The following is a 19,481-nucleotide window of genomic DNA, read 5'->3' on the forward strand; positions in this document are numbered from 1 at the left end:
AAAAAGTTTTTATTTCCAAGTGGAAAGCCTGAGCAGTTCTAGGTCTGCCTCCTTCCTCCCTTTGCCAGGGGTGTCCAACTCTGGCACCCCAGGTGCTCATAGACTACAATTCCCGTCAATTCCCAATTGGCCATGCTGGCAGGGGCTGATGGGAATCGTAGTCCGTGAATGTCTGGGACACCAGAGTTGGACACCTCTGCTTTAAGCCATTTGGTGCCCAAATCCATGCTTTTCAGTTACTTATGCAAAGCTTTGTGGAAAGGGCTGCATTCTGTGCCATCGATGGCATGCTGTTTTCTCACAGGGGAAGACTTCCCTAACTAGGCAAGTGAAAAATTAAGCTTCCCTGAACCAATACCTGACTATCTCACTTGGTGACACTTATAAGGTGATGTGGTGGAGTTAAGAATTAAACCGCTGTGCTCCTTGTTTATACCAGGGGGGAAAACTGTTCTAGGGTATACAGCGTAGCTGTATTATTGCCAGCAAGTTAAGGCTCTCAAAATAGGATAAGAATTTGACTGGAACATAAGAACTAGCCTGCTGGATCAGACCAGAGTCCATCTAGTCCAGCACTCTGCTACTCGCAGTGGCCCACCAGACGCCTTTGGGAGCTCACATGCAGGATGTGAAAGCAATGGCCTTCTGCTGCTGCTGCTGCTCCCGAGCACCTGGTCTGCTAAGGCATTTGCAACCTCAGATCAAGGAGGATCAAGATTGGTAGCCATAGATCGACTTCTCCTCCATAAATCTGTCCAAGCCCTTTTTAAAGCTATCCAGGTGAGTGGCCATCACCACCTCCTGTGGCAGCATATTCCAAACACCAATCACACGTTGTGTGAAGAAGTGTTTCCTTTTATTAGTCCTAATTCTTCCCCCCAGCATTTTCAATGAATTCCCCCTGGTTCTAGTATTGTGAGAAAGAGAGAAAAATTTCTCCCTGTCAACATTTTCTACCCCATGCATAATTTTATAGACTTCAATCATATCCCCCCTCAGACGTCTCCTCTCCAAACTAAAGAGCCCCAAACGCTGCAGCCTCTCCTCATAAGGAAGGTGCTCCAATCCTTCAATCATCCTCGTTGCCCTTCTTCACTTTTTCTATCTCTTCGATATCCTTTTTGAGATGCGGCGACCAGAACTGAACCCAGGGCTCCCAAGTGCGGTTGCACCACGGCTTTATATAAGGGCATGACAATCCCAGAGCGAGAGTGTTCTGGTATTTCTGGAGCTCTGTGATTCTTAATGGAAGGTATGAAATGTCGCTTTTTATATAAATCCACATAACTTTAGAACAGTCGCCAAAAAAACCCCTCAATCTTGTCGCAACTTAGATGGACACATTTATTGGGGGGAGCGGGGGCGCACAGTCTTTCATGACCTAGAGCCCAGTTCATTCAAACCATTGTGTTTGCCCAGATTTTAATGGTACATGATCCAGCATGTCTGATATAGAAAAGGAGAAATTATTTGGAATAGACAAGGAAGATCTAAAGTTACCTGAAGCAAAGGGAGAGGACCGTGGTGGCGAACCTTTGGCACTCCAGATGTTATGGACTGCAATTTCCATCAGCCACCAATTGGCGGAAAGCCACCAATTGGCGAGAGAGGACTGTGGTGGCGAACCTTTGGCACTCCAGATGTTATGGACTGCAATTTCCATCAGCCACCAATTGGCGGAAAGCCACCAATTGGCGAGAGAGGACCGTGGTGGCGAACCTTTGGCACTCCAGATGTTATGGACTGCAATTTCCATCAGCCACCAATTGGCGGAAAGCCACCAATTGGCGAGAGAGGACCGTGGTGGCGAACCTTTGGCACTCCAGATGTTATGGACTGCAATTTCAATCAGCCACCAATTGGCGGAAAGCCCCCATTGGCGAGAGAGGACCGTGGTGGCGAACCTTTGGCACTCCAGATGTTATGGACTGCAATTTCCATCAGCCACCAATTGGCGGAAAGCCACCAATTGGCGAGAGAGGACCGTGGTGGCGAACCTTTGGCACTCCAGATGTTATGGACTGCAATTTCCATCAGCCACCAATTGGCGGAAAGCCACCAATTGGCGAGAGAGGACCGTGGTGGCGAGCCTTTTGTACCCCAGATGTTATGGACTGCAATTTCCATCAGCCACCAATTGGCGGAAAGCCACCAATTGGCGAGAGAGGACCGTGGTGGCGAACCTTTGGCACTCCAGATGTTATGGACTGCAATTTCCATCAGCCACCAATTGGCGGAAAGCCACCAATTGGCGAGAGAGGACCGTGGTGGCGAACCTTTGGCACTCCAGATGTTATGGACTGCAATTTCCATCAGCCACCAATTGGCGGAAAGCCACCAATTGGCGAGAGAGGACCGTGGTGGCGAACCTTTGGCACTCCAGATGTTATGGACTGCAATTTCCATCAGCCACCAATTGGCGGAAAGCCACCAATTGGCGGATAGGCCACAGTAGTTTCGAGCAGGTGCAGTCATATAAATACCTAGGGCTTACCTACCATCATAGGGCCTGATGGGAATTGCAGTCCATAACATCTGGAGTGCCAAAGGTTCGCCAGGAGAGAATGCTGCTAGAACACGGCCATAAAGCCCGGAAACCACACAGCACCCATGTGATTCCGGCCGTGAAAGCCTTCGACAATACATTAGACAAATGTCTGTTCCAGATTATTAAATTAACATAACAAAAGAGCTTCCAGCGCTCGGGAAGGTATTATGAACCTTAGCTCAGCAACCTCAATTAGCTTTGCTAAGGAGTAGCCACACTCGTCTGCCGCAGCAGAATGCAAAAAGCCAGTGGCACCTTGAAAACAAACAGTATCTATTTCAGTGTAAGCTTTCATGAGTCACAGACCGCTTCGTCAGATAGGTATGGGATGCGAAATCATACTGGGAGACCTGTGAGCATTGACTAACAAACGAGCATTGCAGATTACTAGCAGAGGAATCCTTGCGCACCCTGAGTCATTTATTCACGTGGGCCATTAGTGGTCTGTCCTGCAATGGGTGTACGTTGCTTTCAGTTCAGATTCTCAGTTGCGCACGCTGAACTCACCGCGCCGCAGGTCAGATAATCCCTGCAGCTTTTGAAACCTCTGAAACTGCTGCTTTCCCTCTTCCTGTGAAGAGAGTGAAGGGAACCAGCTTGCATTTTGCTTTCTTTGGGCTGCATCACTCCTACCCTGCCTTCCCCCACCCACACAGCCACAATTTGTCCCGCTCCTCTGAGATCGATTTGTCCACAGATGACAACAGCAGCAAAGGGCAGCAGCAGGCAACCTCTCCAGATGGAGGTTGAACGGACAGAACAAGGAAGTGGCGGGTGGGCAAAATGGCGGATCGACTCTGCTTGGCTCATGACACTCCGCAGCAGGGGAACCTGGTGAGGACAGAAGACTGTGGGGAAACCTGACTGTAAAGAAGAGAGCTTCGGGTTAAGCACTGCTTGCGTAATGGGCCATGGTTTGTTCTGGACTTCATTCTTAATTCATGGCACTTCTGGAGCAAAATGAAAACCGCTGTTCTCGTCACTCCCCATCCAACTTCTTATTTTCAAAAACAAGGATGAATCTGGTGGCACCAGAGAGACTTGTATTTCTTGCGGCCCAGACTTTGGTGGGTGGCAGCTCCACTGGCCTTTGATGTGGACTCCCAAGTCCTCAAGAGTTTCTGCCGCAGCAGATGGAGTTGCCTTTAAGGTGCTCTCTGGCACCCCTCTTTGATGTTTGCTGCCAGAGGCAATGAGGACTACTCCTCTGGCAGTAAAGATCCAAAGGAGTTGGCAGTTTCAGAGGGCAGCCATGATGATCTGAAACTCAGACAGGTAGATTTGAGTCCAGTAGCACATTAGAGGCCAACAGGATTTCTGTGATATATACATCCAACAGTCAAAGCTCCATGTATTGTTGAAGGCTTTCATGGTTGGAATCACTAGGGTGCTGTGTGGTTTCCAGGCTGTATGGCCGTGTTCTAGCAGCATTCTCTCCTGACGTTTCGCCTGCATCTGTGCCTGGCATCTTCAGAGGATCTGATAGCTTGAGCCTTAGTTTTTCCAATCTCTGTGTGTCTTGGAACAGTTTCTCCCCGTAGAGATGTTCAATGTATTGTCGAAGGCTTTCACGGCCGGAATCACTGAGATGCTGTGTGGTTTCTGGGCTGTATGGCCGTGTTCACAGCCCAACGCACCTCCCCTCCCTGGCGTTTTAAGCCTGCATCTGTGGCTGCAGCATCTTCAGAAGGGATCTGACTGGATCTGATAGATCCACTCTGAAGATGACAACCACAGATGCAAATAACGACAGGAGAGAATTCTAACAGAACATCTTACAGCCCAGCCAAAGCTACAACACCTCAATCAAAGCTCCCTTTGTATGCCCGGTTAGAGAGCAAATTGAAGCAACTGTGGCTGAAATTATCATTTAGATAGTTACGTTAACCCGTCGTTTTGAGAAAACCTTTTTTGTTTATTTGCATTTTAAAAATTTAGAGACTGGTGCCCGCTTGTGACAGAGACGAAGGCAGTTCATTTTAACATGCTGCTTAGCAAACATCCTGTTAGGGTTTCCAACTGTGCAGTGAGTGAGAAACTACACTCATCTGAGAAGCAACGGGAAATTACATTAATCTAACATGCAGAATGCAGCTCAGTGCAAAAATACATTCGGAGTATTGTCAGTGAAGGAGCCCGTGATGGTGCCTGGCGTAGCCCTGGTGGCTGTGGGGATGCAGTGGTAGCCCCCAGTTCAAATCACACCTCAGGCATGAACTCACTAGGTAGTCCTAGGCAAGCTTTGTAATCCTCCAGATTAGGGTTGTCCAACTCTGGCGGCCCAGATGCCCTTGGACTACGATTCCCATCAGCCCCTGCCAGCATGGCGCAACATGGAACTCCTCTTGGCTCCCGCTGAGGCAGGGGAAAGGGAACGTCGGGTGCCGCTGCCGCTGGATAGGTCAGCCACTGGTCCCGCCCCGGCCAACCCACCAGCCGGAGGCTCCCCTCCTCCCAGCACCGAATCCTTGCCGCTGCCACCGAATCCTTGCCGCCCGAATCCTTGCCGCTGCCACCGGCATCTCCACAACAAAGGCGGCATTTGAAAGCCCGCTTCGACAGGGCAACTGACGCACTGCCTTATTTCCTGGTGCAGGTGGAAGCACGCATGGAACAGTACGAAGATGAGTACGGGGACGAGATTGAGAAGGTGCATGAAGTAGGGCCCCTCCTCAGAGTGTCTGAAAGCATAGGGTCATTGCACCTCCCTTTCTTCCTAACCCACGTAGGATTTGCTTCTAAATATGTTCAGCCGTGCTGCTTTTGCTGGCTGCTTCGTCGATTGCCAGATCAGGGAGGGCACCTGCTGCAACTCCCTGCGCTGAGGCTGGGCCACAACCTCTGATAGCGGCCTCCTCGATCGGAGCGCCCTATTCCGATCACACGCAGCACAAAGCAGAGCCAGAGGAGAGGTGCCGAAGAATCGCTTGCTCCAGATGACAAGTGCAGACTAAGCCCTGCTGGAGGGGAGAATCAGTCTCTGCTCCCCCAGGGACTTACGCTGGTGAGCCTGGAGAACGAAAGTGCCAAGGACCTGGCAGCGCTATCTGCCCACTTCCTGCCTGCCCTCTTTCAGGGCAGTGCTGTGTTTGCAGCTTCCACAGGCATATCTGCGCGGCAGTTGTCACTTCAGGGCGGTGAGCTGGCTTCACCCACATTCTGTTTCTCCTGTCCTTCAAGGTCCAGAGGAGGCACAGCCTTTATAGCACTGCACTGCTCCCCCCGCCCCCACTTACCACAAAGAGGAGTGTCGTGGGACTGTTTCAGCTACCTGTCCTTATATTAAGGTGGTAAAGAAAGCCAGCGTGGTGTAGTGGTTAAGAGCAGGTGGATTCTAATCTGGAGAACCAGGTTTGATTCCCCACTCCTCTACCTGAGTGGCAGAGGTTTACCTGGTGAACCAGATGTGTTTCTGCACTTCTACTTTTCTGCTGGGTGACCTTGGGCTAATCACAGTTCTTTGGGACTCTCTCATCAGCCCCACCTGGCTCACAACATGTCTGTTGTGGGGAGAGGAAAGGAGCTTGTAAGCCACCTTGAGTCTCCTTACAGAACAGAAGGGGGTGATACAAATCCAAACTCTTCTTCTTCTAAAACAGGGAACCATGTTTATATCAGTGGAGGGGGAGGAAGTATCAAGAGCCAGCTGCTGGTCCTCCAAGGGCAGTTGCTGTCAGACCAGTGGCATCTTGTACCTCTCTATGATCTTGGTTCCAGTCACCCCTGTTTGGCTCCACCTCTCTCTTTCTTCCTAATGGTAAGGAAAGGGCCAGAGCCTTGTAATGAAGCACATGCTTTGAATTGCCCAAGGCCCCAGATCCAGTCCTTGGCAGTCAGTAGTTAAAGCAGCCGTCTTCATCCTTTCTAGACCTTGGACCCACTGAACTGCAAGACTAAATTAGGGCCTCACCAGTGTCAAGGCCAGGACTTTGGGCTGCAGACCAAAAGATCTGAGGACAGGAAATGCCAGCCAAGCACCAGGAGCATTCCATGGGGTGGAGTGAGCCACAGCCACAGAGTGGACCTCACCTGGTTGTCCTGCTGCTCCTGTTAGTGTGCATGCAGAGAAAGGCCCCGCTGGTTGTGGTGGGTTTTCCGGGCTGTGTGGCCGTGGTCTGGTGGATCTCGTTCCTAACGTTTTGCCTGCATCTGTGGCTGGCATCTTCAGAGGTGTATCACAGAGGGAAGTCTGTTACACCCTGTGCGTAACAGACTTCCCCCTGCGATACACTGTGTGTAACAGACTTCCCTCTGCGATACACAGTGTGAAACAGACTTCCCTCTGTGATACACCTCTGAAGATGCCAGCCACAGATGCAGGCGAAACATTCGGAACAAGATCCACCAGACCACGGCCACACAGCCCGGAAAACCCACCACAACCAGTTGAATCCGGCCGTGAAAGCCTTCGACAATACAAAGGCCCCGTTGTTTTCTTCCTAGCAGATCCTTCCCAAATGCAGTGAAAGGAAAGGTGATTCTGTCAGGGCTCATGGCCCAGCAGGAAGGGTGCCATGGCCCACCTCAGGGTTGCAACCAGGAGCCTGAAGACCACTGAACTGAAGGTTCTTGTTTTATTTTATTTTTGCAGGTTTCTACCCTGCCCTTTCATGGCATAAGCTGGGCTCAGGGTGGCCAGCAACCACTTGTACATCAGAACGATCATAGATGGATCGATGGATCGATGGGGATGGATGGATAGAGATGGATGGATGGATAGAGATGGATGGATGGATGGATGGATGGATGGATGGATGGATGGATGGATGGATGGATGGATGGATGGATGGATGGATGGATGGATGGATGGATGGATGGATGGATGGATGGATGGATGGATGGATGGATGGATGGATGGATGGATGGATGGATGGATGGATGGATGGATGGATGGATGGAGATGGATAGAGATGGATAGAGATGGATGGATGGATGGATGGATGGATGGATGGAGATGGATGGATGGATGGATGGATGGATGGATGGATGGATGGATGGATGGATGGATGGATGGATGGATGGATGGATAGAGATGGATGGATATTAGTATTAAAATGTGAACATTGAAATTAACAATTATAGCCAAATTATGCTAGATGGGGAGCAGGACAGAAAGGGAGACTAACTGCTGTCAAACCGTGACTGCCCCCCACCGTCGGCCCAGCTGAACATCTCTGTCTTACAGGCCCTGCAGAACCAAGCCAGGTCCCAGAAGACCTGCGTCTTGTCCAACAGAGAGTTCCACCAGATCGGGGCCCGGGCTGAACAACCTGTTCTGCCGGTCTGTGTTTGTTGGACTCTGTGTGAAGCATCTCCTTACATTCGAAGGAAGGCCTTTTGACTTTTGTGACAGGCAGTTTGCGTACCTTGATGTTTTTATTTCCGCTGGCATTTGATGATGCTCCTCGCTTCCCAGTAGATACCTAACATTACCATTTTATGTTTTGCAGTGAAAAGCAAGGAGCACGACAAGGCAACAGACGTAAAGGCAATTAAAGGTGAGTGATAGTCCTTTGGTTTAGAAGACCCTGAGGAGTCAAATGGCATCACTGTCCTTGCAGCAGAGAATCTACTTCTTTATTCTCGGGGGCTACTTTTATCCCCCAGGTAGCTTGTCAAGGTCCTGAAAGGTATTTTGCTGTTCAAAACCGCGCTGATAGAAGTCCAGACAGAAGGCAGGCCTCAAGGTATCAATTTAAAACATTTCAGTCCCCCTTCCTCTCCTCAAACTGAAGGGGGACTGCAGAGTAGCAACCAGGGTCAAGGACAAAAGTGACAGCAGTCCAAATTCACAAAATTAAAACACAGATTTAAACACGCAAAGGATCCTTTTTGAAAACGGTCGGCATTTAAAATGCACAAGAATTAAAGACACAGCACTCACAAAACGGATCAGAATAAATAGGATAAGCAAAGCCATGTAAGAAGAAGAGTTTGGATTTATGCCCCACCTTCCTCTCCTGTAAGGAGACTCCAGATGGCTTCCAAGCTCCTTTCCCTTCCTCTCCCCACAACAGACACCTTGTGAGGTAAGTGGGGCTGAGAGAGTTCCCAAGAACTGTGACTAGCCCAAGGTCACCCAGCAGGAATGTAGGAGTACAGAAACACATCTGGCTCACCTCGGCTGCTCAGGTGGAGGAGTGGGGAATCAAACCCGGTTCTCCAGATTAGAATCCACCACTACATCACACTGTTCATCCAGATTAGAATTAGAATCCACACGGTTCATCCAGATTAGAATTAACCACTACGCCATATTGGCTCTCTATAGGAGAGGAGTATAATGTAAGCTTATGTCCCCATTGGGAAGGAAGTTGGGATATAAATGAAGTAAATAAATGATAAAGTTGAAGACAGATGGGGGCAGATAAGAGAAAGAGTTGGTCGTGAGTGGGAAGGAGAGGCAGAGATCGGTGGGAGATAATATGGGATTTCCAGGAGGAGAGAATGTGTGGGGAAGGGGAGGCAGGGGAAGTGAAGTAACTCCACCTGTCCTTGCAGGTCCCCCACTTGTAACAATCGATTCGTGCAGCCTGAATGTACTCCACATATTCTTCTCATTAGAAGTCTTTTCTGTCATTGGTTTTATTAATGCCTCTTTATACTGTAACTATTCTAGCCTCATTCAGGGATCATTTACAGCAAGTGCTCTGACGCCTGTCTTTTTTTTACAGCAGTAGTTTAAGTTCTCCAGTTAAGTTCGGTGACAGTGTGTAGAAAATGACCATTTCAGTCCCCATTGTGTTACCATTTCAGTGAGGCTAAAGCTGCCCCAGTTCCTCTTCCGTTTGCCACATTCTGAACAGAGAAGTACTAGATTTCCCATAATGTCTTGCATTGAGCAAGGGAATGCAGAGACCTTAGAAAACAAGTTCTCTAGCTGAGTCTTTCCGCCCTGAAAGACCAAGTAGTTCATGCTGTGTAGAGTACTGCTTAGTGAGCAGGTATAGAATATCTAGCAGCTCCATACCTTGAGGCAGGAATATTTCCAGGGGTTGGACTGAGCCAGGAATGGCTCACCGGCAGTCTAGATTTGGCCCCAAAATCCACATTCTGTGACTCTTCCCTTCCACCCAAATTTGAATCGAGATGCGGTCAGGCGTGTTCCGTTCGTAAGGAAAAGAGAAACGTTCTCCCCTTTACATAACAGCAGTGACTGTTTCACCATACCATTCCATTATAATCATGTTCATTTAAAAAAAAACCTTTTACCTGGTTTAACCCATTTGTGTCAGTTTGTATTATGATATTTTCTGTTGAGAGTCACCTTGACTGCACTGGCAGTGGGGGGATATATTGATGTAACACATCAATAAATATCCTGCTTGAATTTTGTAATGCCCCTTATTCCTAGAAAGTGGCAATGCAGAAGAAGAAGAATTTGGATTTATATCCCCCCCTTTCTCTCCTGTAGGAGACTCAAGGGGGCTTACAAACCCCTTGCCCTTCCCCCCCTCACAACAAACACCCTGTGAGGTGGGTGGGGCTGAGAGAGCTCCATACAGCTGTGACTAGCCCAAGGTCACCCAGCTGGCGTGTGTTGGAGTGCACAGGCTAATCTGAATTCCCCAGAGAAGCCTCCACAGCTCAAGTGGTAGAGCAGGGAATCAAACCCGGTTCCTCCAGATTAGAGTGCACCTGCTCTTAACCACTATGCCACTACCGCTCATGAAGCCGAATCGCTTGTGAATGCGGGATGGCAGTTTGTGTAGAAAATTACAGTTTCAGTTGTTGGGCCAGAGAACGGATTGGAGCTTAGTTGTACAGCATCTGCTTTGCATGTCGAAGGCCCTTCTCCAGTTAAAAAGTTTCTATTTGGAGCTATCGGGAAAGGTGCTTCCAGTCAGAGTAGGCAGGCCTAAGCCAGATGGATCGGTATTCTGGGTCCCCGTAAGGCAACACTGTACATCACAGGTGTCAAACTCACGGCCCTCCAGATGTTCATGAACTACAATTCCCATCAGCCCTTGCCAGTATAGCCAATGCTCATGTTGGGAAGAACTAATGGGAATTGTAGTTCATGAGCATCTGGAGGGCCGTGAGTTTGACACCCCTGCTGTACATCCTGACAGAGCTCCTGAAAATATCTACAGTGACCATCCCTGGATTACCTGTTTTAAGATTTTTATGTTTTTTGTATGACTTTATGTTGTTCACCGCCCTGAGCCCTCCGGGGATAGGGCGGTATAGCAAGTTTAATAAATAATAATAATAATAATAACAACGAAGTGTTCCACTCAAGAAGCATCTCCTACGCCAAGGTGTACATTTTTAGAAACCACGTCACGTTGTATGCTTAGTTGTATGTGTTTAACAAGAGAAGAGGAGCCGCATGGCGTAGTGGTTAAGTGCTTGCACTGCCACTCACACGGTCAGGAGTTCGAGCCCCCTGTGGGTCAAATATCTTGGCAACTGGCTCATGGTCAACTCAGCCATCCATCCATTCCTTGGTCGGTAAATGAGTACCTAGCACAGGGGGTCTGCAACCTGCGGCTCTCCAGATGTTCATGGACTCCAATTCCCATCAGCCAATTGGCCATGCTGGCAGGGGCTGATGGGAATTGTAGTCCATGAACATCTGGAGAGCCACAGGTTGCAGACCCCTGACCTAGCACATAGCTAGGGGGTAAAGAATAGCAGGGGAAAGCAATGGCAAACTACCCCACAAAAACGGCCTGCCTATAAAATCACTGCTCGCAGTGGTACCCCAGCGTCGGACACAACTGAAGGGGAAACTTTACCTTTTTTAAACAAGAGAAAGGTGTTTGGATGGGCTTTTGTGCGCTGATAGAAACCCCGCCTCCTCTCCTTGTTCCTTGCAGCAGCTGCAACCCCTGTACATTCCCCGCAGAGAAGCACCCGGAACAGCGCGTTGCTGGAGGCCGCCGGACCAAGCCATGTGGCCATCAACGCCATCTCGGCCAACATGGACTCCTCTAGCAGCCGTACGGCGGCTCTCAAGAAGCAGCCCAGCCACATGGAGGCTGCTCACTTCGGAGACCTTGGTAAGCGCGGCCCTCTTCCCCGTGTCGCTTTGGTGCAGTGGTTCTTCACCTTCCCAATGCCGCGACCCTTTAAAACACTTCCTCCTGTTGTGGTGAGACCCCCGACCCTAACATTGATCCATTTTACAGATGGAGAACACAGATGCAGAGAGTCCTAGGTGACCCCTGTGGAAGGGTCGTTCGACCCCCAAAGGGGTCGCGACCAGAGGTGGGATCCAGCAGGTTCTCACAGGTTCCCGAGAGTAGGTTACTAATTCTTTGTGGGTGCCGAGAGGGGGTTACTAATGGGTGATTTTGCCACGTGATTTTGGCCTTAGTTACGCCCCTCCTCTCAGCAGTAGCGCGCAGAACTTGAAGCAGTCTAGCAGGAGGTGCACCGGCGTGCGTGGCAGCCTGCGCCTGCGTGCATTCGTTTCCCGCCCAAGGACCGGCGCAGCGGCTGCGTCCTTGCCACAGCCCCACCCAGGAATGTCCCACCCCCGGAATGCCTGGCCATGCCCCCGTCGTGCTCCGCCCAGCCCCATTGGCGCTACGCCACAGTTTGAATCCCACTACCATGGGAACCTGTTACTAAAATTTTTGGATCCCACCACTGGTCGCGACCCACAGGTTGAGAACCGCTGCTTTGGTGGGACCCCCTTCCTTTAGTGACAGGGTGCGTCTCCTGCCTATGAGCTCCCAAAGGCACCTGGTGGGCCCCTGCAAGTAGCAGAGTGCTGGACTGGATGGACTCTGGTCTGATCCAGCTGGCTCGTTCTTATGTTCTGTGTTTGCCGGCTTTGCTTGGCAGGGGAGCGTAGCTTGAATTGCTCTGGCTTTAATCAGCAAAGGAGGCCTTGTTTATTTGCTGAAGTGTATTCTCATAATCAGGGACGGGGACAGGATGTATTCATGCCGGCTCTCATGTCTAATGCCGAGCGCTAGTTTTTGCATAATCACTAGTACGTTATGTCATACTTCCTGCATCTCAAAAAAGTCTTTTCTGGTGGGGCTTTGGCAACTTTTAAATGACCTAATAGGCAGATATGCATATATTATAAAACCACCATTTCAATATCGTCAATTAATGGCTCGGCTGGTGGTGAATCGACTGTGGAAGACGAGTAGCCTAACTTTTGAGCTAGGCCAGGGGTCTGCAACCTGCGGCTCTCCAGATGTTCATGGACTACAAATCCCAATAGGCCATGCTGGCAAGGGCTGATGGGATTTGTAGTCCATGAACATCTGGAGAGCCGCAGGTTGCAGACCCCTGAGCTAGGCAGTGGAGGGGCTGATGGCAAAACTGCCCTGCAAATCTTTTCCCCCAATGGGCAAACTTTTAAGGAAACAACAACTGAATGGAAAATTCCTGGTGTCCTTTTACCACTGTGCTATAGAGAGTGTCTTAACCTACTGCATCTGTGTATGGTTCACCAGTTGCACAGTGGCAGATAGGAAGGCGCTCCAAAGGGTGATCACTACTGCCCAGAGGATTATCGGCTGCCCTCTCCCCTCCTTGGAAGAACTCTATAATTCCCAAAGCCTAAAGAAAGCCCAAAATATTCTGAGAGACCCATCTTGTCCAGCACACTCTCTTTTTGAACTGTTACCATCCGGCAGACGATACAGGTCTATCAAAACTAGGACAAAGAGGCTTAGAGACAGCTTCTACTCTAGAGCTGCGGCTATGCTGAACTCCGCGGCTTCGTGTTGATGTGTTTGGGGCTGTGTAGGGATGGGTGGAGGAAGGGGAAAGTGAGGATGGGGTATGAGTCTGAAATTGTGTGCATCGAGGGATGCTGCTGTAAATTTCGTTGTGCGTGCACAATGACAATAAATGCTTATGCTTATGCTTTAGGCCGATCCTGCCTGGACTATCGGGCTCAAGAGACCAAATCCAGCCTCTCAAAAACGTTAGAACAAGTCCTGCAGGACAGAGTTGCCCTCCCGTATTTTATCCAGTTTATGGAACTGCGTCGAATGGAGCACCTGGTCAGATTCTGGGTGGAGGCCGAGAGTTTCCACTCCACCACGTGGTCCCGCATAAGAGCACACAGCCTGAACACTGTCAAGCACAGCTCTTTGGCCGAGCCGGTCTCCCCCTCTGTCAAACGGCGCGAAAACTCCGCGTTTTCTCCCTCCAAGTTGCCCGACGAACAGCTGGAGGATTCTGGCCCCCCTCGGCCTCTCTCTAGCACGCCGTCAGCAGCTGAACTGAACGGCCGAACTTTCAACCTCCGGAACCATTTGCTGCTTTGTAGGGAAGGCGGCAAACCCGGGCTCCGGTTGGGATTACCTGAGGCGGAGGACTGTTCCCTTCCAGATGAGCCTCAAGACTCTTCCAAAGCCTCCGTGCCCAGTAGAAATAGCCCCTCCTCTGCACTCAAGGACTTGTCAGGAAAACTCATGAAAGGTAAGTGCCGCCTTTGCTTCACGCAGCCTTTCCAGCGAAGCTTGGCTCATTTCCCGGTCACGTAAAATGTTTTTCTCTTTTGAGGAAGTACTTTGTTGTTCATGCAACAAGTCGTAGGTAGCAAGAGAAGAAGAGTTTGGATTTATACCCCTCCTTTCTCTCCTGTAAGGAGACTCAAAGGGGCTTACAATCTCCCTTCCCCCCCCCCCCACACACACAACAAACAGGGTGGGGCTGAGAGAGCTCAGAAGAGCTGTGACTCGCCCAAGGTCACCCACAAGCTAATCTAGTTCCCCAGATAAGCCTCCACAGCAAAAGTGGCAGAGCGGGGAATCAAACCCGGTTCCTCCAGATTAGAGTGCACCTGCTCTTAACCACTACGCCACTGCTGAGCCCTAAGAACAGCCTTGCTGAATGGGACCAAAGGGCTTCTATCCAGTAGCCTTCCCCTGTTGTGCATCCTCCCGGGAAATTCAGCCTCTGCATTTGTGATCCGGATGATTTCTAATCAGTGGTTTCAATGGCAAAGAGGGCCAGTTTTGAAATCCAGATTTCCATTCAGCATTCCTACATTGGCTACTACAATAATTGATGATAACGTTAGCTTATTACTGAATGTCACTTCAGAGCATGGCTCAGCACTTCTTGTGACGCAGCCAGGGTACCTTTTGCCCCCCTGCATTTCCATTTGATCAGAACAGAACTGGGATTCTGCTCCGTTCTCTAAGCACACGGAAAGACTGACGGTCGGACGTGGAAAGCCAGAATTCAAAGAACCGTGCAATTAGTTGTGTAACTCAAACGGGGCCTTTGAGCAATTTTTTCCCCTCGAATGGTGCAACGCAACATGCACACACCGTGTCACAGGGAGTTTCCAAAGCAATTTGTGATATGAATTGACTCAGGAATTCAGCAAAAAAAGAGGGTTTTGGGGTGCTGTGTGGTTTCCGGGCTGGATGGCCGTGTTCTAGCAGCATTCTCTCCTGATGTTTCGCCTGCATCTGTGGCTGGCATCTTCAGAGGATCTAAATAGGCCAGCCTTCGGACTTCGGACTCTGAAGATGCCAGCCACAGATGCAGGCGAAACATCAGGAGAAGAAATACAAGAATGCGACCAGGCTATGGCTCTAACCTATCTCCAACGTGAAAGCCTTCGGAACAATACAGCACCCCATGTTGCGGAAAGCCTCATACGCGGGTATTGTCAAAGGCTTTCACGGCTGAAATCGGCTGGCTGTCGTGGGTTCTCCGTACGGCTGTGGTCTGGTAGTTTTTGCTCCTGACGCTTCGCCCACCACTATGACTAGCATCTTCACAGGCCTGTCACACTGAGAGGTGTTTCTCCCTGTGCCACAGATAAAAATAAAACCTTCCACTGCTAGTGTGAGCCTCCAGCCGTTGTTTGGCTCCTGGCCTTAAATGCTCAGAACCAGGGCTGGTAGATTCTGGGGCAGGGCTGTTTCTTCTTCATTGAAATGGGGGAAAAGATGGATGCCCTTGCTCTGTGTTTGGGAGTGCACCGAATAGCCGCTGTATGAACAGATATGTTTCATTTTTTAAATTATACATCATTTTTAGCCCTTTGTTTCCATCTCTGCCCTGAGGCCTGTGGCTCACAGTTTACCACCCTTTAGCTGCTGGTGTTTCAAGGTGGAGATGACCTGCCATTTGCAAGCCCCACTAGGCAATGGCCTTGGCCACTTGCCAAAACACGTGGTGGGGGGCTACAGTAGGGAACCACAGAAAAGCCATGGGTGACATGTCAGAGAACCACGTGTGGCTTCAGTGCCACTGGACTAAGAGATAGGTGTGGAAGCTGCAGCCGGAACGCTCTTATCAGTTCAGGACTCCCAAAGGGTACTGATTCAAGTTCTTTTTTAATGGCTGTCCTGATCCTAGAGCCAATTGAAGGGGACTGGGTTCCTTGAAGAGGGGAGGCTGCCTCGGGCAGCATTCAGGACAGCTTTGCAGCGTGCTGACGCCAAAGAGAAAATGAAGCGCGCCTTTACGGCTCATGTAACAGATTCTTGCAATAGCTATCAGATGCTCTGTTGTAAGGCTGCATTAAACGATCTTTTCTTCCCGTTGAAGCTCATTTCTAAAGCACTGTCCAAACCAGCTCCTTCCAGTCCTGCTTCTATTCATTCCCTGTTGGTAGTTTTTATCAGCAGAGATTTAAAGCGGAGTCACTCTGGTAAGACCTTGCACTCTGGTAAGACTCACTGTAGCCTCCTACCACTCTTGGAAAAGAATACTCTCCACGCAAGATGTACTTTCCATAGGAAGGTTTTACTTCAGCAGTTGCAAGGCTACACAAGTCTATGCTATATAAGACTATACAGAACTCTTCAGCAAGAACAAAGTTGAACACACACTGGACTGGACACTCTGAACTTAGACTCTCTCTGAACTTAGCATATCCAATGCTTTGCATCTTATACATCCAACAAGGATACTTTTTCCCCGCCCCGGCAACAGCCTCTCATTGGTCTAGAGTCACGGTTGAACTCACCAATCATGTTAAAGGCTAACTATAGCCTCTTCGCCCTGGACTGACTGTCTCCGGCCTCTGTGTTGGGCAAACCTTTGCTGACTAGAAGATGAACCTTTTGTGAACCTTTCTTTTTTGTATATCATGACAGCCTTTTGTCTTTGTGCTGCTCTTCATACTTCCCCAGGAATAAGCTACAAAGAGGTGCATCCAGGGGAATGGACCCTTTTATCTGAACAATCCCCCCCCCCCCCCCCCCCCCCCCCCCGATTTCCTGGGACTTGTGTAGACTCACCAAGGTTCTTGGCAATTGTGCAGAGTAACAAGAAACAAATAATAAATCCTGTCCCTCGTGGTCTGCAGCTTTGACATGCCGTCCAGAGTGTGGGCAGAAAGATAGAAAAGAGGGTAAACCCAGAGTGGGGAGAAATGTTTTTCCTTCAGCCCCCCCCCCCACCCCCGAAGGCTTGGTTGGGGTATGAAGGGGATCACCCGCAGCTCTTGAGAGGTCCTTCACTTTCCAAAGCCGTTTGTCGCGCAGGCTTGAGGGGGGCGGGGCTGCCATTCAAGAATCACCAAATCCTCTTGAGGCTTTGTGGTCCTTCCGCCCCCACCCACTTCCTCCCCCAAGGGTTGTTGGCTCAAGTGGTTTCCTTTTTTAAAAAAAACCCTGCTCGCTGTACACGGCCCAAAAACCGAGATCAGAAGCTGGCTTGTTTCTCAGTTCTTATCAATCCACCAAGCTGGGCTCAGCGTTCATGTTTCCCTTTCTCTTTCTCTCTCTTTCTAGGTATAGAACAGGATGCAGTCACTATTTTCACCAAATATATTTCTCCAGATGCTGCTAAACCAATACCAATTACGGAGTTGATGAGGAACGACATAGTGGGTAAGCAGGGAAGCCTGGCGAGTCCGAGGGCACAGCATGTCATTTTTCCTCTGTTGCCCTCTTGGGATGTTGCTGGTCAACAGTATTAGAGCAGCAGCCGTCCTCTCCCCCCTCCCCGGAATTCTTGGGGAAAGCCATGACCGTTGGGTGGATTTCAAGCAGTTTTAGAGACTAGGGCAGGGGTCTGCAACCTGCGGCTCTCCAGATGTTAATGAAGAAGAAGAAGAGTTTGGATTTATATCCCCCCTTTCTCTCCTGCAGGAGACTCAAAGGGGCTGACAATCTCCTTGCCCTTCCCCCCTCACAACAAACACCCTGTGAGGTGGGTGGGGCTGAGAGAGCTCCGAGAAGCTGTGACTAGCCCAAGGTCACCCAGCTGGCGTGTGTGGGAGTGTACAGGCTAATCTGAATTCCCCAGATCAGCCTCCACAGCTCAGGCGGCAGAGCAGGGAATCAAACCCAGTTCCAGATTAGATACACAAGCGCTTAACCTCCTACGCCACTGCTGCTCCTCAATGTTCATGGACCACAATGTTCATGGACCAGTTGGCCATGCTGGCAGGGGCTGATGGGATCTGTAGTCCATGAACACCTGGAGAGCCGCAGGTTGCAGACCCCTGGACTAGGGAATCCTGAGCTCCTTGTCCTGCTGCATATTTCTTTTGCGGTGCCTTTGCTCTAACCATCTCTTATCACCTGGTGCCTTTACAGCAAAGATTTGTGGGGAAGATGGACAGGTGGACCCCAATTGCTTCGTCGTGGCACAGTTGATAGTGTTTAATGCTATGGAACAAGAGTAAGTTGAACCTCTTGGGTGTGGGAGGGCTTTACGAGGGGCAGCCGAGCAGTATCACTTGACTCGCTCTGCTCTGTTGCTGCTAAACGTGTCTGCCTGTTTAGTAATCCACCCCACCCTTTCTCCCAGTTGTGGTCTGGATCCAATTCCTGCCCCTTCTTAGGGATACCCTTGACAGCTTCAATCCTGGCGTGTAGCTGTGCCCCAAGGACCGTCTCTGCTCCCTCTCCTATCAGTGCATTGCTGAGCAGGAAAGGGAGGGGGTCCCCCCGACCAAATTGCTTCCTCTGTTTGCAAAACTTTTCTGTCCCCCGTGCAGGCACTTTAGTGAATTTCTGCGCAGTCACCATTTTTGTAAATACCAGATCGAGGTGCTGACGAGCGGGACCGTTTATCTGGCTGATATTCTCTTCTGTGAATCTGCCCTCTTCTACTTCTCCGAGGTAAGGGGCTTCCTTTTCCTACTCTCTGCGTAGAGGTTTTAAGCAAAGCGGGTTTGCCTTCCAAGGGAGGGAGAAAACCCTTCTTCCCATTTTGCGGGAGAGTTACTAAGATCTAAGGACCTTGATCAATTAGGTGATTGGGCTAAGAAATGGCTAATGCAGTTCAATGTAGCAAAATGCAAAGTGATGCACATTGGGGCAAAAAATCCAAACTTCACATTCACGCTAACAGGGTCAGTGCTATCAGTCACAGACCAGGAAAGGGATTTGGGCGTCTTAGTTGATAGTCCAAGGGAATGTCAACTCAATGCATGGCAGCTGTGAAAAAGGCAAACTCTATGCTAGGGATAATTAGGAAAGGAATTGATAATAAAACTGCAAAGATTGTCATGCCCTTATATAAAGCCGTGGTGCGACCGCACTTGGAGTACTGTGTTCAATTCTGGTCGCCGCATCTCAAAAAGGATATCGAAGAGATAGAAAAAGTGCAGATGGGCAACGAGGGATGATTGAAGGATTGGAGCACCTTCCTTATGAGGAGAGGCTGCAGCGTTTGGGACTCTTTAGTTTGGAGAGGAGACGGCTGAGGGGGGATATGATTGAAGTCTATAAAATTATGCATGGGGTAGAAAATGTTGACGAGAGAAATGTTTGTCTCTTTCTCACAATACTAGAACCAGGGGGCATTCATTGAAAATGCTGGGGGGGAAGAATTAGGACTAATAAAAGGAAACACTTCTTCACACAACGTGTGATTGGTGTTTGGAATATGCTGCCACAGGAGGTGGTGATGGCCACTAACCTGGATAGCTTTAAAAGGGGCTTGGACAGATTTATGGAGGAGAAGTCGATCTATGGCTACCAAGGTGCTCAGGAGCAGCAGCAGAAGGCCATTTCTTTCACCTCCTGCACGTGAG

At 49.8% G+C, this 19,481-nt stretch overlaps 1 protein-coding gene across 2 annotated transcripts in view; it reads left to right on the forward strand.

The window, feature by feature from the left end:
- Positions 1-19,481, forward strand: part of AKAP10 (A-kinase anchoring protein 10) — a 43,200-nt gene that overhangs the window by 12,232 nt on the left and 11,487 nt on the right. Inside the window, exons 2-7 of one of the 2 annotated variants that reach the window (XM_048519409.1) lie at positions 7,999-8,046; positions 11,374-11,553; positions 13,391-13,945; positions 17,227-17,325; positions 18,037-18,121; positions 18,441-18,564. In XM_048519409.1, the coding sequence (XP_048375366.1) occupies positions 7,999-8,046; positions 11,374-11,553; positions 13,391-13,945; positions 17,227-17,325; positions 18,037-18,121; positions 18,441-18,564 (1,091 nt within the window). Of the gene's footprint in view, positions 1-7,998; positions 8,047-11,370; positions 11,554-13,390; positions 13,946-17,226; positions 17,326-18,036; positions 18,122-18,440; positions 18,565-19,481 lie in introns of both variants that reach the window. The other variant, XM_048519408.1, reaches the window with a different exon arrangement.

The sequence above is a fragment of the Sphaerodactylus townsendi genome, linkage group LG16 (assembly GCF_021028975.2).
Source record: "Sphaerodactylus townsendi isolate TG3544 linkage group LG16, MPM_Stown_v2.3, whole genome shotgun sequence".
Classification (NCBI taxonomy): Eukaryota; Metazoa; Chordata; class Lepidosauria; order Squamata; family Sphaerodactylidae; genus Sphaerodactylus; species Sphaerodactylus townsendi.